At 40.8% G+C, this 19,526-nt stretch overlaps 1 protein-coding gene across 7 annotated transcripts in view; it reads right to left on the reverse strand.

The window, feature by feature from the left end:
• Positions 1-19,526, reverse strand: part of FOXN3 (forkhead box N3) — a 203,315-nt gene that overhangs the window by 9,592 nt on the left and 174,197 nt on the right. For 4 of the 7 annotated variants that reach the window (XM_035328595.1, XM_035328593.1, XM_035328598.1 and 1 more), the window contains 2 exons: positions 8,731-8,839; positions 324-347 (listed from right to left, as the gene is read on the reverse strand). In XM_035328595.1, the coding sequence (XP_035184486.1) occupies positions 324-347; positions 8,731-8,839 (133 nt within the window). The remainder of the gene's footprint in view (positions 1-323; positions 348-8,730; positions 8,840-19,526) is intronic. The other 3 variants (XM_035328599.1, XM_035328597.1, XM_035328596.1) reach the window with 1 other exon arrangement.

The following is a 19,526-nucleotide window of genomic DNA, read 5'->3' on the forward strand; positions in this document are numbered from 1 at the left end:
CCAAGGGACTTACTCCAGATCCCAATCCTTTCAAAAAAGCACAAAAACAGAATGAAAAGGCCTGGGGATTACAGAAGTGATGTCCTGGGGGAAGGTGTAGTAATATGGGGTTAGGATCCCACAGAGAGTGACTGCAAATAGGTATGATGGCAAAGAAAGACACAGGTGAAAAAAAAAAAAAAAAAAAAACACAAACTTAATCACTTAAAGAATGGGAGGAAATAGGAAATACCAATACACTTCAAAAGAAAGGGAGCTATAGTGGAACTGGTCAGGAAATGGACAGCATTTGCATCTCAGAAAAATCTTTGTTTTTCACTTACATTTTGAAAGATTTCCAACCAGTTCTGCTTGGGGAAATAAAAAAGGAAGAGAAAGCAGGTCAAGGAGAGAATTAGCAAAGGATATCCGCAGAAATGAAAATGAATTATACAGGGTTTTAGGATATACATCAGGTCAAAATTCATGTAGCCTAGAAGAAATTAATCTGATAGCCAATAGCTCAAACATAAGATAGGAAGAATTAGTTATAATTCATATTACTACATAAATAACAGTTGAGTAAACTAATATCTAAACCATTCATGTTCCATCCCTGAGACTTTCTAAAGCTTTATATTGCTCTTAAACAGTTACACACTCACTAACAAATTAATCTGGTGATCAACAAAGTTCAACGTACATCATCAGGAGACAGAACTCCCCCTGTGTTTCAGGGAATAGATTTTGGCCAGCTATATCTACTATTGCTCATAATTCTGGTTGTAATTCTAACTTTATCACTACAGTAATAGTGATAAACAATAGATTAACAATCTAACAATAATAGATTTTTAGAACCGGCAACTGCTCTGAAGTTTGGATTATTTTTAAATTACACGGGAAAATAAAGCATTTAAAGTTCAGGGCTTAGTATAACAGTGAGGAAAAAATACTTAAATACCTTACTTTCTTCCCATTTTCTAGTTCAGCATTTCATTTCACAATTTCAAGAAACTGACATTTTCAAATATTTTAAAGCACTGGCTTCCTCTGTCAGGAAAGGCCACGGGACAGTCGCTAGAGCTTTTCATCCTATACACATGGACTATTGTATTTGCTTGACGGACCTCAACCACAGTTATACAACTAAAAGTACCAAGCACAGCTTCTTTTAAAAATACTTCAATTTGGTTGTAGCAAAATTACACAACCCTCAAGCACTTCAGGGATAAGTTTGGCCTTTTGAAAGCCTGATTCCATTCCCATTGTTAATTGGTAAGAGTTCTGTTACTAATTTCATTGGGAGCCAGATGCAGCCCACAGGAGCTGGATCTCAAGTTAGCAATGAAGCAACTTCCTTTTCACAATGGTACCGCCTTTGCCTTTTAAAGGGGTTTTCCTCGGGATTAGACAGGAATAAGTCTCCATCCTTCTACCAAGGGCAGATGTATCTTCTTTAAATTTCTCTACCGTCTTTAAAAAAAAGATATGTAACCACATTCTGTTTGCAAAACGGCAAGAAGTTCTGCTGAAAAATACTGTATTCCACCCCAGAGACAGGTACATTCCTCTGATGAACAAAACAAACCTATGTAGAGTTTAAGTACCAGCTTAACTACCTCCAGTCCTTCTGGATGACAGATAGTGTATACGCGTAGGTGACAGCTTTGGAAACAGTCAGTTAAAAGATAAAAGAAAGCAATACAGTTTGGTACTGTAAGTGTGGTTTACGCATTTTGACAGATTCCAGGTTTGCTAAAACAGTAAAGCACTCTTTTACTGTATAGGTAGTGTAATTCCAGAGGAACATTCAGGAAAGTCAGAAGTTTTAGATACAGGTAGTTGAACTGTTATTGAAAAATACTGCATAGGAGCAGATAGGATGATGAGCAAGCGCATGGAAGATAACTGATGCTCACTTGCTGTATGATGAGATTCTATCAGTGGTTATTGAGTCAAAAGTCAACAAGCTGGTTACACTATTGATGGAAGCTCTTAGAGAGATACTTTACAGCATAATCCTATGCAAAGGACCACAACAAATATGAGTCATGAGCTGTTAGCAGAAAGAGCACTTTGTCAATATCAACAGCAAATCTGAAGTTCAGACAAAAGCAGTGCTCTTCTTTTTGCAGGAAAAATAACTGTCAGACAATACTTTTGTCCTTTATTTACTAAAAAAAACAACCCTTCAGCTGCCAAGGATCCTGCCTATTAGAAAGGGGAATGCAATGCAACAAGGGTGATTTGGGGCTTGTTAAGCTGATCAAACCAGTAATAAACAAGAACATGAAGACTATACAGGTAAGAATTCATGAAAGGAAGTATCTACCAGTTCTTTTACCTAAACAAAAGGAATCATTCATAGATAATGGCAGTATATAATTCTACTTATGCTTTGGCATCTGTGCTGCATGTTACTTCTGTTTGGTTTATTTAATCACTGCTTGAATGGCTGATTCAAGGAAGGAAAAAACAAAAAAAAAAAATTAAAGCCAGCATGAGGAACAAAGTCACCATCATGGAAGCTAAGCCTGAGGTACACTCTTGTAATTGCCCTATAAATTTGAAGTTAAAATAATCATAACTAACAATCTTGCCTCTTCAAATAAAGTTGGGCACAACACCCATTCTAGTCACTCCACAATGATGAGGAGCTACAGAGGAACTGTAGCATTAATAGTGAAAGAAGAACAGATATTTTAGAATCTAGTCATGCTGAAGGACCTAAGGCTTGTTAGTGTTGTATTTTTGTGTGTCGTGTTGTTCTTTTTTCCAAAATAGACGAAGTGCAGTAGCTCTACCTGTGTGAACGCACTTGCTTTCCCTAGGAAGAGGGAACATATTGGAAACTTAAAACAGATTTTTTTTCACTTAGGGAAATTCCCTGGGAAATTGTGCTTTCAATTTGAAGAGAACTGTGAAATTCCTTCAGAAGCTAGAAATATTCTCTGAGAAAAGAGAATTTAAAAACAAAAAAATCCCAATAATTTCCCACCAGACTTTATTTTTAACCGACATTAATTTAAATAATAGAGTTTTCCTAACAAACTCTACCAAAAGCAATTTAACCTGTTACCTAGACATAAGTGGCATATAAAAAAGTTTTGCCTAAGTTTTCAACTAGCGTGAAACATTACCTTGGACTCATCCTGGTGAAATATTAGCTAAAAACCCCAAATAGTTAAGCAAAGATGGTCAATACTATCCTCCAACCTGAACTTTCTGACTGTATCAACAAAAACAATGCCAAGTTCAGCCACGGCATCTTTACTAGGACTGTCCCAAATCCTAGCAGTTTTACCTGCTCCTTAAGATTTCCCACCAAGGTAGCTGTGAACTCTGCTTGCCTCTTTTCTACCTGCATCTCATGTGAATTTGCTGCCTAGTGGTGTGGGATGGGGTTGTCATTCGGCCTTCCCATCAGAACAGGCCGTTGAACAGACCATGAAGCCCTGTGTGCCAGGGCGAGAAACAAGTTGTCCATACAGTGCTGCAGCTCCAAAGGTAAAAAGAAATCAGTGGGAGCTAAAAGCATCTGCTTTCCTCAGCTATCTAATTCCGTGGGAAAGCAGAATTAGGACAGAACACAACCAAGAGGTCAGAAATTAAGAATTCAGACCAATCCTACATTTGATGACACCTTAATCTAACCCCCAAAATGGGGAAGAATGCCTACACAGTGCACGTACTGAAGTCCAGAGCTTCATAAACCCTAGACACCCTGGAAGCCCGCCTGAACAATGTTCAACAGCCTATGTAGCACAATGGACATTCAGGGCAGAGGAAAAGAAAAAAAGGCCCATTACAGAAATTTTGCAAGGATATTTTGTAAAACATCTTTTGCAGACTACCCTGGATCGAATAACAAGGCCTATGCCACACAGCTGGTGAGGTTCTCCGTGGAGAGAAACTCCGCCAACCTCACCTCAGTGGGTCCGCCCACTTCACGCAGACACAGACACGAACAACTCGTGCACTGAGGAAAACCGAAGAAAATTACCAATGTCATGGTGAGAGGCTTCCTGCTGACTGCTCTGAAATCATAGTGCAAAGAGCTCTTCCAAGCTCGTACTCTTCCACAGGGTCGGTGTAACTGGTAACGCCTGACTCATTTGGAATAATATAGATAAAGCTTCTTGTATCTTGCCACGATGCACACTGCAGATACATTGGCCATTTTGATAGACTACACCTACTAACGCGTCTGTGGAAGTCCTCCTAAGTAAACACCTAAAGGGTATTTTCTAATTTTACATAGAAGAGGAAAAGCTCACCTTTGAAGCACAGTCAACTCCTTGCTGCATGGAAGGCACTACTGGCTTTGCTGGCTTTCACTGAATACCTTTTTAACTCAGTATTTTATTTTCTACATGTTCAGAATATCACTGCATTTGCTTTTAGATTCACTCAGGGAACTGGATAGGGATATGGTCTGCCAAAAATATCTATGATGGATCTCATGTTAGAGACATGCTACACGCTGTGCAGCTTTGAAGCGTTATTTTCCCCTGCTGTCTTCGGGTGGGTCTTAGACTTGTCAGCCACAACAGGGAAAGTATGGATGATAAACAAGCTAAAAGTGGTGGGAATAAAGTAAATAAAAAGCTACTGTCAAAACACATCCAATTATGCTCTGCTGTGGAGATTTAACACCAGAGGATGATTTCAAAGTAAAAAATAGTGTGGGATGCCTTTTCCATTTGTAGATTAGTTTGGAACGAAAGGTCTATTTGTGCAATTTAAGCCAAATGCACTACAACGTAATGATGCTCTCTCCTCAATTGCCATTCTTTCTTCATGGAAACTGGTGGATTTGTTGTTTTTAAATACTTTTCAGTAGGTTTTTCTACATTCGTCCTACTTAAATCCACCGTATTTTATTTTGTATATAAAAGATAACATAATTGCATGTAATTACATAGGAACAACAACACATCACTACTTTGTGCAGGAACAAGGTGTGCTAATACATTGTCACACTGTTGAAAAGAATAGCACGGTAAACCTTCCACCTAATGGGAGCTAACATAACAGAAATCACTGATTTCAACATCTTACTTCTATGTTGTGGCTTCCCTTCTGAATAACAGAATACCACCTAATTACAGCTGCAAGCTTAACCCAAGACCAACCTTTTTGTTACTTTACTTTGACGGTAAGAGAGGTCTGCCCAACAGGGTAACGTACTGCAAGTTATTTGCACAGTCTGCTGGATACCAAACCTTTCAGCTGGCTGCACAGACATTTATGTTTCACTTTGCTGCATTCTTCGGCTTGTGACATGGACCTGAACTGTAAGTGCAAGCAACGGGCAGTGTAACAGAACTAACATGCTAGACCTGCAGAGGGGAAATGAGAGGGTTCATCAGGACAGAGAAGTGCAGAAACTTTTATGTCTGCAGAGACTCAGTAGCAGCAGTACCAGAGTATGTCCTAGGGCACTAAAAGGAAAAAAGTAGCACAAAAAAAAAAGAAAAAAAAAAGTTTATACAGTCCCCAAACTGTGAGGAACTCCAGTGATGGTACAGAAAACAGCATCTCCTTCAGGGAGGGAGCTGGCAGACTCCATCTGCAGCAGGCCACTTGCTTTAGTTACCTCACTGCCAGCAAGGAAAAACAATTTATGACCAGATAGCACACGTAGATACAGACACTGTGCAAAGAGTGTCTGAAAATGTTCTCAGGCATTTCTGTTTCACAGCCTACATGAAAATTAACAGGAAAGTGGTGGTCTGTGGTCTGGCCTGTTTTTTGAGAGAAACTAGTGGTTTGCCTGACAACCACGGAAGAGGCTGGGTACTAAATAACTCTAGGATCCTAAATATTTCCCAAAGCATTGAATGCACTTGGTGAAAAAGGGAGAAATAAATGCTGTATCTGTGAATGATCCAGGCTATCCTATATAGCAAAAGACTTCAAAAACATGGACTGTGGTTTGAGGACAGGCTCTCACAAGCAAACAGCATTTCCCCAGTCTGGGGGACAGCAAACCCAAAGACCATTAAGACATTGAGGAAATAAACACAAAATGAAATAAACCCCTCAGACAGCAAGGAAGGGCCAACTGAACGCCAGCACCTTAGAGAAGAACCAGTAACTTCTACGTTATGTACAGTAATAAAGAAAACCAGTAAGAGGTTCAATTTGATATGCAAAGATCCGCTACCAAGAAAATGCTAGAGGTCCCCTAAGTTAAAATGAAAAACACGTCATTTTAGGCCTTTCACTTGGGACACCAGAGGAACTCTCAAATACCCATTTGAATAAAATTTTGGAAAGAAGCTGTCTGGCTTTTCCTGAATATACAGGCTGAGGGACCTAATTTCTGCAGATAACTGGAACAGGAGCCTGCACCACTCCTGGTGAAAGCTGGAAGGGGAAACTGACCTGAACATGCCTGAAAATGCCCCCTGCCAGGCTGACTGGAGCATCTCCCTCTGTGCAGGGATGACAGCTCTGTGTGAGCAGTACTCCTACTCATACTGCAACAGATGCATGGACACTGTGATAAACTCTCTCTGCTGTACATGACAAGCAGAAGTATGGATTTTCTTGAGATGCCATGAAAGCTCAACAGGACAGGCCCCATTTAGCTCTGCGTATGTGAGGAGAGGAGCAAGCAGGAATGAACAGGATCTCATTTTTACAATAACAGGTAACAGAGGTATCCCATTTTGAGAAGCCCGGATGATGGTCTAAAAGGTACTGTGCCTCCAGGCTGAGCTCCCCAGAGAAGTTCTGAATTTTAATATCCCTATCAGGCACAAGATAAAACTGCCTTCTGAACTTGCTCTACTGCAGAGAGCCCTCTAACTTCTCAAAATTTTTCACAGCCTCCCTGACCATGTTTTTTTCCAAGAATTAGGAGAGGGGATATTGCAGGAGCCCTTAAATATGAGCAGACATCATGCAGACCAGCAATATATTCATAGCAAGCTATTTCTAATACTGCCTAAGGCTGTAGAAGAGAATAAAAAGAATTAGAAATATGTCTGCATTAACAAATTATAAATGCTTTTCTCTGAGACAGAGCAAAAAGAACATAAGCAAGGGAGGTGTAAAATCCCTTATTTCCCAAACCTACGTTAGGAGGTAGCTGGTAAAGATCCTGTTCTACCTGCTGAAAAAAAAACAACACATGAGAAGAGTCCTCAGAAAATGCGTAAGTTAACTATATACAGCCTTACGACAGCATAGCAGTTTGGAGATGTCTACATAGAAGGAAGTTTCTGAGTAGCCTGGAAGGAAGAACAGACCTATCTCCATCCTAAGTCAACCCCGATTACAAAACAGTCTCCTCTGCTTAAGAAATGGCCCTGAGCTGGAAATGCAGATAAGCTCAAGAGAGAATATACAGACCACTGTGTCCTCCATTTAGCTTGGACACTTCATAAATATAAATATATAAATACATATATAGAGAGAGAGAATTAATGATCCAATAGTCCCACAGCACTGCAATCCCCACTGAAGCAGAATGCAAGTCCTGGCCAAAGCCAGCGGCAAAGCTAGTGAAGGGGATTGACCTCCACTGCTAGCAAGGCCAGACTGTGGAAAAGCAAGATGGAAACAAACTGCAGACTTCTGGAGGATGACCCTCAGGGTTGTATCCCTACAGCGCAGCAAATGTGAAAAACAGTTGAAACAGCTGCCACCAAAAATCTGGATTTTATTCCAGTTAGTGTCTTCCCCTCTATGCATTTTTAAGCATCAAGATTACATGAATGCCATAGGTTCTCTCCCTATTTATTGGATGTAAAAACTATCCAAAGGGCTAGGCACTAATTCTAAAAAGGGATAAAAACTAAAGTGCAAATGGGAAAAAATCCCAAGCAAATAATGATGGAGTAAGTAGCTATCAAGCTACTTTATTTCACTGCTCCACAGTCGCTTGCTGAGATCAGAGGCTGCAAGTGGAGCAGCCCAGCAAAGCAGGGGCAGCGCTGATTATGAAACCCCACCCAGAACACACAACTGCTTGAACTGAAATGGCTTTTACTGATGCAGAGAGCTGTGAAAGGAAAGAGCATTGGCAGCACACTTGACCAAATTAATCTCTGTTGTGACTGACTGCAAACGGAGCTAGACCAAAGGCAAATTGCAACAAGAAACCTTCACGGCTTTAAGTAAAGCAAAGCACTGACGTACAGTTCTTATTACCATCACTAGATGTCCCTTACTGCCCTGCTTTCTGAAAAAAGTTGAGGATCTTCAAACAACATTTTACCCTTGAATGTTGCAGTATAACCTTGAAATAGAATCTGTAATGAAAGAAACCACCTCACGAAGACCTACATTAATAACAAAATGACAGCTATATGTTTAGATATCTTTCAGAAATTGCTTCAATATTACTGATGTGCTTCTCTCTCATATTTAATCCCAGGAAAAGGTTCAGGAAATTGTCTTTAAAAAAGTGGCAGAGGCATGGGGGAGCAGGAAAACACATCTGCACTTAGAAAAACAGGTCACCCAACGAGCTTCTCACCATAAACTGCCTGCAATTTGCTAGTGAAAACAAAACTATGTTTTTTGTAAGCCACTATGCAACAGACAGATATGCTATGACTGTCCTGCAAAGAATGATAAACCACACATATTAGATGGCAGAGGTTTTTTTCATTTATATACTCTGAAATATTAGCAAGCAGTAAAGTTTCTACTGATGTGAGCTTACATATACTTTTACATTTTCTGCAAAATGCTAATTTATTTCACAAAGATCCCACAATGAACCACTCTTACCTTACTGCAACAGCCATGCTTCCTATAGGGTTGATTGGCAATGGCCTGGCTCCAGGAAATATTCCTCTACTCAGAACTCGAGCTCCATTTTGTATCACTCCTGGAGGAACTAAGAAGAAAGAAAGAAAGAAAAAAAAAAGAACATTTTTTCTTTTAAAGAACACATCAGAAAAGCATGTGAGCAAAATGTGGAAGTTAAGCTTTTCAAAGAATTGAGAAAACATTAGAGACCCTTGTGTAGTACACTGCTTACCTTTTAGCTTCTCAGTCTCAACTCCTGTGAATGCCATCATATTTTCAATGCTATTTGCACGGCAACAAGCTTAACAGCAACCAGTGGTATCGTGGCTTGTGGAAGCCACTGCCTGACCTAGCTGCTGCGGACCATGCCTTGTACAACCAAATCACTGGTTTTATAATCACAGTTCTGCTGGGGAGGTATGTGCTTAGAGTCAAAACCAGCTATGAGCATGGATGTAATTGTTTCATCTTCAATAAGGAAGAGTGACCCTTTGCAGATAAACAGAATATAAACAATTTACTCGCAAGGACATAAGTCACAGCTTGTTATCATCCTAGCTCACTTTCTGAGCAACAATCTCTTGGCCTCTACCTCCTGCAAAATAAAATATTAACTACAAACGTGGGTTTACAAGGCAAAGAGATGAAGCTGAAAAGGCATTAGCTCCATACCACTTCTCAGCTCCTCTCTTCTGCACCCAACGACCTCTGTCACCCCACCTGGCAGCAGCAAAGTGCCCCCAGCAGGCAGCCCAGGGACAGCCTGGCCTGCCCCCACTCACCGTGCTGGGCTGATGCCCCCCGCACCCGGAGGTGCTGCGCATCGAGGCTTCACGGGGACTTTTACCTTGGCTGCCTATCAAAAACTGCAGCTCTGCCCAATGAGATTTTAACCAAGGACCGAGTACTTTGTTTGCATTCTGCACTTTTCTGTGTCCTCAGCATTTTCTTCCTCCACCCTGGGCTGCAGGACTACGGAATGCAGCACTGACCAGTGACTTGGCACAACGCCCTTGGTTTGCTCAGCTGTTACATCCCTGCAGGCTGCAATGACAACCTCCAACAGCCTCCACCTGAACTTGCTTCTTTTCATGTCCACAGCTAGCCAGTTTGATCATTTTTGCTTTACCCTCACAGTAAGTTGACATTTCTACCATACCATCCCCTGGTGGGGAACGTCCAAAAAGACAGTGATTACCGTTACTCTGTATGTCATTTTTAAACATCCAGGTATTATAAAAATACATATGAGATAAATACAAACCACATCCCTTCATACACAGCCGCAGAATTTTACTTTTAAAGGTTGTACCTAAGCAAATTGCAGAGAGACTGGGAAACTCATTCAGCCTAAGAACCAAAGCACACCCAGCTTCAAATGCTGACCCCTAAAACTGTTAGTGTATTCTGAGGCAGAGAAATACAGGCTTAGAAGTACATTATTTTTAAGCTGCTGAGGTACATTGCTATCAACACCAAGCCAGATCCACGCTCCCCTTCCTGCCATCCTGATGCTCACCTTGCTTCACTCCAGACCACAAAGATTAGTTCTGGGAAAATAATCTTCTTTCTGCTGCTGGTGAGAGCACATCACCCCTAATCAAATCCTGCCACTGCGTGATACCCACCGTTGCATCTGAGCACCTCTTAAGAACAGGTCATTTATATTTAGGGGCTTAAGTACAGCCTAAAATGGCTAAAATTACAGAATCTACTTTATAACAACTAGGGTCAGCTTTCAATGACCAAAATAATTTAAAAATTGCTTTTTACTATTTATACTTCACTGCTTTGTGCATTTTCTTCCAGCACTAGATTATGAGAAATCGATCGTGGCCGTTTCACTCATGGGACACTCTAAGGCTTTCGATGCTCCAATGTTTGGGTTCATAGGTAGTGCAGAGGAATGTTCTCTTGCTAAAAAATTCAGACTTCAGAGCTTTAATTACATTTGTTTCAACACCATGGCCTTAAGAAGGCCAAAATAACACTGTCATAAAAGCAAAGTACTCTGCTCAAGGATACGGCTAACCAAATGCACAGATAACTGGCAAACTCAAAGCTACAGATAGATAAACCTGCTAAATATCGAAAGATCAATAAAAAGACATCATTTCCAATGGCATGGTTTTTCCATCAGGCTTACAAGAGGGACAGATATCATTTTGCACTACACAGTACAGTTTCTCTGTATTTACAAAGCTCCCTTAGAAGAAATGAACCAAGAAATTTGACCTAGAGAGATATGGTAATTTCATCTTTACTCAGATACAAACCAGAGTTTTATACTGAAATAAAACATTTATGCATAAACGCACACAGTCACTTGTCAATTAGTTATGTGTGTTGCTTAAATAAATATACATACACAACTTCAAAGCAAACACACTGACAATTCTACTCTAAAATGAGCAACAGGCTCCTTGATGCCCAAAGTCTTCTCTCCATAGTTACCTAATTATCCTGGCCTGTTGGCAAAGTTAGCTGATGCTTATCTTACCCTGGCTTCTCTCCTGCTCTCTCTTTCTGCCTTACTGACAACTCTGTTGCTTCTTTAAAAAAAGCCTGTTCAGTCTTCCAAATCAATTCTCCCCAAATCTTGGCTCATTTCCTTCCATCTTGACTTTTCCGAGTTTCATTTTTCTGCACTGCTATGTACATAAAATACACCGTCAAGTTTCACAGCTTGGACTTTCTATGTATCAACATCCCCACTCAAACAATTCCTCCATCTTCCACCACCCTTTGCTCTTTGCAGGTTTTTAAGTCATGGTGCCCTACTCAGAAGCATTCTCTTCAAAAGCTTCATGTTTAGAAACATCCACGTCTCAACACACACACAGATCCCACCTCTGCCCCTCAGGAATGTACAGATCTTATGGAGAGAAGGGGGACGAGAGGGAAGGGAAGGGAAGGGAAGCGAAGCGAAGCGAAGCGAAGGGAAGCGAAGGGAAGGAGGGAAGGGAAAGAGGGAAGGGAAAGAGGGAAGGGAAAGAGAAAAGAGAAGAGAAAAGAGAAGAGAAGAGAAGAGAAGAGAAGAGAAGAGAAGAGAAGAGAAGAGAAGAGAAGAGAAGAGAAGAGAAGAGACGAGAAGAGAAGAGAAGAGAGAAGAGAAGAGAAGAGAAGAGAAGAGAAGAGAAGAGAAGAGAAGAGGAGGTAGAAGTTTGCTATCCTATGAAATTATCCCCAAAGAGACACCTTGACTGTCCAGTACCTGTGTTCCCATCTATGAAGTTCACTTCAGTTATGCCTGGTCTGTTCAGCATGCCATCACTCATTCAAAGACTTCAGTTAGTGCCAAAAGAAGCCTTCATTTTTCTCTGCAGTATGCCACAGCTTTGTATACTGAAATCAACACCCAGAATCCAGTAACTATTTCAGCCTGCAACAGCAGTGGTTTTGGAACTCATTTTTCTTTTTGTTTTGCCAACACAGCAGTACCACTACACTGGTAGTGAAGCCATGCAGGCAGAAATACAGGGAGGTTGTACGCAAGGGATCAGCTGAAGGAGGACACTGGACATGGCAGTGTATCCTTTCTGCAAATGTCTGGAACCAGCATGAGAAAAACACAGCTTACTGGTAAATGAGCTCCTGTAGCATCTTAACCTCACATGAAAAGCACTGGTGATCAAAATAATTCAGTGGTAAACGTTATTAATTTCTACATCATGCATGGAGCCCGAGTGCCACTGTAAGACTGATACCTATTCGTCAGGCATCTCTACTTACAAACTAGCATTGCAAGCAGCATCGACACCATCCCTCCCAAAATGGCAGTAACTAATTTATGGTACAATTTTCGTATCTATAACCTGCTAATATGCATGTTATCCCGGGTACCTAGACACTGTCCCTGCCTTTGTGCAGGCTGTATGAAGATGGTTACTGATTATCCAAAGGACCATTTTCCAACGTCGGTACATTTGAAGGGCTGTGGATTATTTACTGGAAATGATGTAGTACTTTTATTCCAAAGATACAGTTGTGCCTTTCCAGCTTTAATTAAGTTTTGAAACCGTACTTTGAGGTTAGATGTTTATACTCTAGACTGAAGATTCAAGGTGTGGAGGTAAAATAATTTAGCCTAAACCATATCAAAAATCAGTGCCAGTCTGGACTAACACCTTACAGCCCCGACTCCTCTTTTCTAATGCTGCTTTAACCAGGAGCACAGGCAGGTTACATGGTTCCCCATTCCTAGGCAGAAGTGTGAAATGCAATTTACACCTTTTCTGTGCAAGTGCCTACAGACATTTATGTCTGAGAAACTCAGCTCTAGAGTACAATGCAAAAAGATCAGTGCACCTCTTTGATAAAGGTTTCCTCTTTCATAAAATGTTCTTAGTGAAACTTGAAGAGTCTGAAACAACAAAATCATTACTCACCTTTCAGCTTCTATCATTGCTATGTTTTGAAAGAGGCAGTGGATCTCATTTCTCTCTCAGAAAGCTTAAAACCCAAGAAATACTTCAGCTGCAGTAAACAGAGATAAAAAAATCTAGAGAGAATCTGCCTTTAATCTTTTGCATTAAGAAGGAAATGATTTGGGGATCTTACAATGCTCTGGTGAAATTCCACAACTGGAATAGGATTTGATGGAATTTCAAGCCTCTAGTGATTAACTGCGGAGAGAAGCAACGCACGTAACATCAAAAAATCAAAACTACATCTCTGAAATTCTCCAAGGGGGAGAATAATCCATCTTTTTTACTCAATAGCGAGCTTTTACGTTACAGTTTAACAGACAATAAAGTGAATGCCATGTTGTAGAACATCCCATAATCTGAATCCATCAAAGCACTGTGTTCAGATAATGTTAGAAAGATCCAAGAGAAGCCTACAAAGATCCAGTGTTGCTCTGCAGCCTGTACGCAGCAGCTGGAGGTGGAAGATAACTAGAAGGCCATATGACCATCCTACGTCTCACGCAGGAGTGTTTGAATTCAGAGCATATTCTTGAGTAGTGTATCACAAACTATGGGACTTCTTTCATCGCAGCCCTTGGCACATGGCATCCATAACCTCTTACTCTCAAGCATTTGTGTAGCGGTGAAGCAAATTTCACCCAACCAGCTGAGCAACAACCTTGCCCAAGATCTTTTGTAAATAAAGGAAATTAAAAAGAAAGGGTGTAACGAACGAGTACCTTATGCCCTCTGGGAAAGAAGCGTACTCTATTATAAACTGTCTAGCTCAAGGTGACCAAGATTTAGAGTAGTGAGGAAGATTGAATATTTACTGAAAATGAACTTCTCAGAAGTGAAATATGAAGAGCGCGAAGGTATCCCGTAGGGACAGACTGGTTCTCTGCCTCTCCGTCACCATGTGGCACATGCATTTATGTCAGGGCTCTCTTCTGTGACCCATCACGTGTAACACAGAACAAATCATTGTAGGCAAGAGTAAACTGAGTTTCTGCTAATATCTGTCAGCTTTAGCTTCTTTCTGCCAATTCCTCTTCCAGGACAGTGTTTAGCAGAATACTTTATCTCAGGCTACAAGGACTGAAAACAGGAAATTGCTGATGATGTGTAATTGATGGGACATAAGAAGTTGCCAAAAGCAAATGTTTTCTGCCAAATGTGTAACTTTATTCACTTCAACTTTCTTATCTCAGCCATAAATTCGATACCATCTGCCTAACTTCTTCCATTTTACTGTTCAAGAGTAATTTCACAATTCTTAAATTCCATAGTCTGCAGCCCTAACGAGCTGCACATCAAGAATGCATCCAACAAGCTATTTACCCCTAAGCAAAAATTTGAGAGGGGAGGGAAAAGTATATCCCAATAATTCCATCCCACTCATACCTTCAGTATGGATCTTTTATAAAAACAATGCAATCTTCAGAGTTATTTTTTTGCATTAAGTAAAAAAACAGCGCTGCTTATTTTGGAGAACCCAGTAGTGAAATATCTTGTGTTCAGAAACAAATGAAATTAACAACCCCCAGTCCCAAACTTCCCCCAAACAGACAAACAAAACCATACTGCTAAATCAAAATACAAGGAATAGGGAGAAAGAAGTAGAAAATATTTCAGAACAGTAAGTTTTCTCTCCAATTTTGTTTATTCACTTTAACAACATAATGCTGAAAAACTGAAGTTAAAAAAAAATCCACTTGAATAAAAGTTGAGGATGCCATTCCCCGCAAATCGCCAACAAATGGAATGGAAAGTTTCAACCCAATGAAAACGTTTTTCCAATTTTCACTTTGCTACAGAATTGTCAGCAAAAATAGCTTTATGAAACATTTCACTGTCAATGATTTATCATTTTCTGATATAAAAAGTTAGGCTGGAAGCCGCCTCATCAGCTATAGTAAATAATTTGTGCACAAGAAGTACAAACAGAATACTGCACTTAACAAATTTCACTTACAATGAAAATGCAATAGGAAGGCAGCATTTTCTATCTGGTCTGTTTCTAAGGCAATTTTACATCAGCTTTCAGCCTTTGTTTCTCTAAATGTATCTCTGATGTATCCAATCCACCTCCATTCATTTATAATGTAAATTTCATTGGGGTACAGTTTTAGAAGCACAGAAGTAATAGTAGATCTCTCTCAGGAATTTCTTCTTATCCCACCAAATTTAAAATATACTAAATGTACGTATTCTGCATTATATATAACTTGAGAAAAGAAAGATTTCCAAAACAGAGAGATGCTGATCGCACCCTTGAAAAGCCTGCTCTTTAAGAAGCACCCAGCAAAACTCCATTCTTTTATCTTCCCGAACATCCTTACCACAGCGCTTCAGCCTCCTGTAAGGAATGATCCCCCAAAAAAGAGTTGCCAAGTATCCTGAAGGCCACCACTTTCCAGTTCATCTGGAGGAGTAGTAACCAAAACTGAAGAAAAACTCTGGGAGCTGAGGAGACTCTCCTGGACTTTCCTGGTTTCCCTTCTGCAAGCACTGTTTACAGCCAATGGTAGTCCTAAACTTCAGCTTGAGCAACATACACACAGTGGTGTGCAATTCCCAAATTATATAGCAACGGGCACAGGCCTCCTCATGAATGTGAAGCTATGTGTAAGATCGCTGAGTCAGGAGCTTCTCACCTTAAATCAAGGTTTCCAGCACACTGCTTTGACCACAGCGTGTTTCACCGCTGTTTGCATCAACAGCAGGCTGTACGGGCTCCCTTCACACCCGTTCTTGCAAATACTTTCAGGTTCACTACGCTCTCACTAAGCAGAAAGGTATTGCTACTTAAAATGCCAACGGCGACTTGAACCTTGGGAAGTCCAAACACACTGCAAAAGCACCAAATGCAATCTCCAGTTTACTCATGGCAAAACACTGACTAAAGGACGTGCCCAGGACAGTACCGCTCTGGAGTCAGGAATGCTCTGCTGGTGTTAAGTGCCAGCTAGCAACATCCACATTATCACTGGTAAGAAGCAAAGTATTGAAAATCTTAACAATCGTACAAAAATAACCCATGGGCTTGACTGATTGAGTAGCCATGACCTCAAAGCAGAGCTTTACCACGTATTTGGCATCCTTTCTTTTGTCCTCTCTGCGAGCTAGGTTCCACCAGAGCAAACAGGCCCAGCCACTGGACACGACTTGCCCGTGATGGCCCAGCCACCATGCAGTCCCCTACAGTACAGGTAAAAACACAGCTTTCAATGAAAGTCACATATTTTGGTATGAATATTCATGTACTGCTTCTATTGGAATCTGAAGTATTCATAAGCTCTGATAGTTCTGACTACTGAGAGCAGGTGTTCCAGGTTGTGTTTTTTTAACATAATCAAACAATACAAAACTTGATGAAATGCAAGGATTTCCACAAACTCAAATAAATAAACCATTACAACTATGTTTCTGCCCGCCCTTAGCATATCACAGTATTTTAATGCTTTATTCTTGGTGCCAGCTGGATGGTGTGTTTCAACAGAGTCCTGCGCAGACCTGGCAACTCCCTAACTTCATCCTTTAGTTACACTCTCGAAATATTTAGTCTGTGAAAATAACGCAAAGTGTTAATATTTGGAAATTGTTTAGTAATTTCTGATATCAACAACCCAACTATAACTGCACTATCTCCAACCTTTAGTGACAAAATGAACAATGAATTCCCTGAGTATATAAAGTACCCACCCCCAATATCCAAATCATGGTATTTTACTCTTTTATTTTGTGATTTTTTCAATATAAATTAAAGCATGGTGTGATTGGAGCAAATGGTAAGCAATGCTTGTGCCAGCTCAGACACCATTTCATGATTTCATATAGAAGCAAAAGCTAATTTTAAAATTCATGTGCGGCTGTCAGCAGTGTTCAACACGTTGGTATGGAATTTTAAATGGCCATTTAGAAATGTAAAGCTAATTAATCAATCTATTACAAGGAAGACTAGTTTACTCTGGATTTTCTAATGCCACTGAGATGGGATTCCTTTCTGACAGATAATACTAAAAACAAAACAAAACAAATTTTAGTAGGACTTTGAAAGATGACTGTAGCTAACTTTTATCCTGAAGATGCTTTTAGCATCCACATTGCCCAGACAAGCCCAGATTTTCATCCTGTTGGAAAGGCAGCTTTTAATTCAAGAAGATGCCTTCCAAGTAAAAAGCCAGCATGTGCAACCATCCACACAGGCATGAGTTTGGACTGTGCCATAATCTCCTCTGGATATATCCATGGTTCACAGTGACTTTTACATATTTTCAGGACATTTTGCAACCCTGATGGCTTGAGCGCATGCTTGATACCACAGTGTGATATGACGAACAGAATCCTAAATCTTCAAGGCGCCAAACAATATCAGCATGCTTACTGCACTGATAGTTTACAGGTTGATTTACAGAGTACTGCAGTCACTAACGGAGCAGAGAATGAATTGTGAGCTTCCATATAATGCTCAGGATTGCTGTGAAACTTTTATAGCCCACTTGCCTTTTATTTGAAAATGAATTTAAAATGTGATTTTTCATGCAATTGTTTCTTAATGTGCACTAGTAATTAATTTGCTTTAAGTTGTCTAAGATTTTCCTAACACGGTAGATAAGCTAGACTCTACTGCAATTTGTACAATAGGCTGATTTATTTCCTCAAAGGTCCATTCTCACACACACAAAAATATTTCTCCTTCATAATTTAGAGGACCTCTGAGGTTATGATCAACACTCCTGCCTTTTCTCCTGGCTCCAGCCAATTCCACCCAACATTTGGAAGGATTCATGAACTCCTGAGTAGACTCAGCACATCCTTGTAAAGGCACAGAAGAAGACCTTGTTATTACTTGCTGGCATCAAGGAGGGAACAACTTCAGTGCAGGAGCCACCTTCCAGCTCTCATCTCCCTCTCACTTCTGACGTCCTGACACATCAGCCCACTGGGAAGGTGACATGGAGGAGAGACATGCCGAACTCACAAAAGGTTACAATTTCATTCCTCAGAATGACCTCTACAAATTGAAATGGCAAGGAGCCATTTTCCAATTCACACTCTAAGATCTCTGTGACATGAAAGTGTCAGGTCACTTCCATGCAAACAGCTACAGTACTTGGAAACATGTACATAATACAAAAATCTGCCGTGTGTGTTTAGTACATGTAGCATACTATGCCTTTCCTCCCTTCCATGGCTCTCCAGCTCCTCCAGAAGTCTGGATTATTGTTTTCTCCCCATGCTTTTCTGTGCACATACTGCTGCATTTCTTCTTTGGTCTCTTACACACCCTGTCTTGCACTCTTATTCTATGCCATTCTCTTCCTCTTTTTTTTTTGTTTTTGCCCGTAACTCTGCCATCTAAAATTTCTGATCCTCTGAAGACCTCTCGTTTCATTCTTCCTCCTAACCCCACCAATAATCTTCTCTCCCCGATAAAATCCTTCCTTTTTCCTACCCACACATAGCTGGAATTGCTCACTCTTTTACTGCCCACAGCTCCTGAAGGCTGTGTAGGAAAGGAGGGCAGAGACCAGCCTCTGTGGTACGGACTGTTTCTTGGTACATCACGCTTTTCCCCCACAGGAGCTTCTCAACAGATATTTCTCTGGCAGGGTCACAAAGCAGGCTGACAATAGCTTCCCTCGGTTGCACAGGAGATGCTTTGATGGTAATTGACTCTTCCCCAGGCAGAGTATCAAAGCACGAATCAAGGCTTCCCCTGGAATTTGGATTTGGTTGCCTGAGCTAGAACAATAGGAGTGAGGCTAGACAGGCTTCATAATGGCTTCTTCTTTAACTTCTGCCTTGATTTTTTAGAGCTGCCTGTCACTTGGCATTACTGCCGTGCTTGCTGACCAGTGATATGTTTGTTTTCTTGCACTCCCTGCTTTTGTGCAGCTGTATTCCTCCATGGATTCCTCTAATACCTCCGCTGTAAGCTCTCTGGGGCAGGATGATTCCCCCACCATGTGTGCAGCCCAGTACAGTGGGGGCCAGAGCCTCTTCAGAGTTCTGCTAGTACACAGCTTCAAACCCTCAGGTCTGGTCACAGAACAAGAAGGGTTGTATTGGCAGGAAATCAGACTTTTCCTTTCTCCCTTTTCCTTACTGCCTACTGCCTTGAATCAGACAGTGCAAAAAAGGGAAGTGGGCAGGATGCGTGCAAGGAAGGAGTTGACACGGTGCCTAAGTGAATGGAAAGTATCCAGATGGCTGTGGTAACTCACACGATGGGAGTCAAATCAAAACAAAATGAAAACAAAACCATATGCCGTGTACCCTCCGCTCTCTTGCTCTCTTTCTCTCTCTGCCTTTCTCCTGGCTGTTGCCCCAGGTCTTTCCATCAGTACGGATAATAGTACG

Source organism: Oxyura jamaicensis, chromosome 5 (genome assembly GCF_011077185.1).
Source record: "Oxyura jamaicensis isolate SHBP4307 breed ruddy duck chromosome 5, BPBGC_Ojam_1.0, whole genome shotgun sequence".
Classification (NCBI taxonomy): Eukaryota; Metazoa; Chordata; class Aves; order Anseriformes; family Anatidae; genus Oxyura; species Oxyura jamaicensis.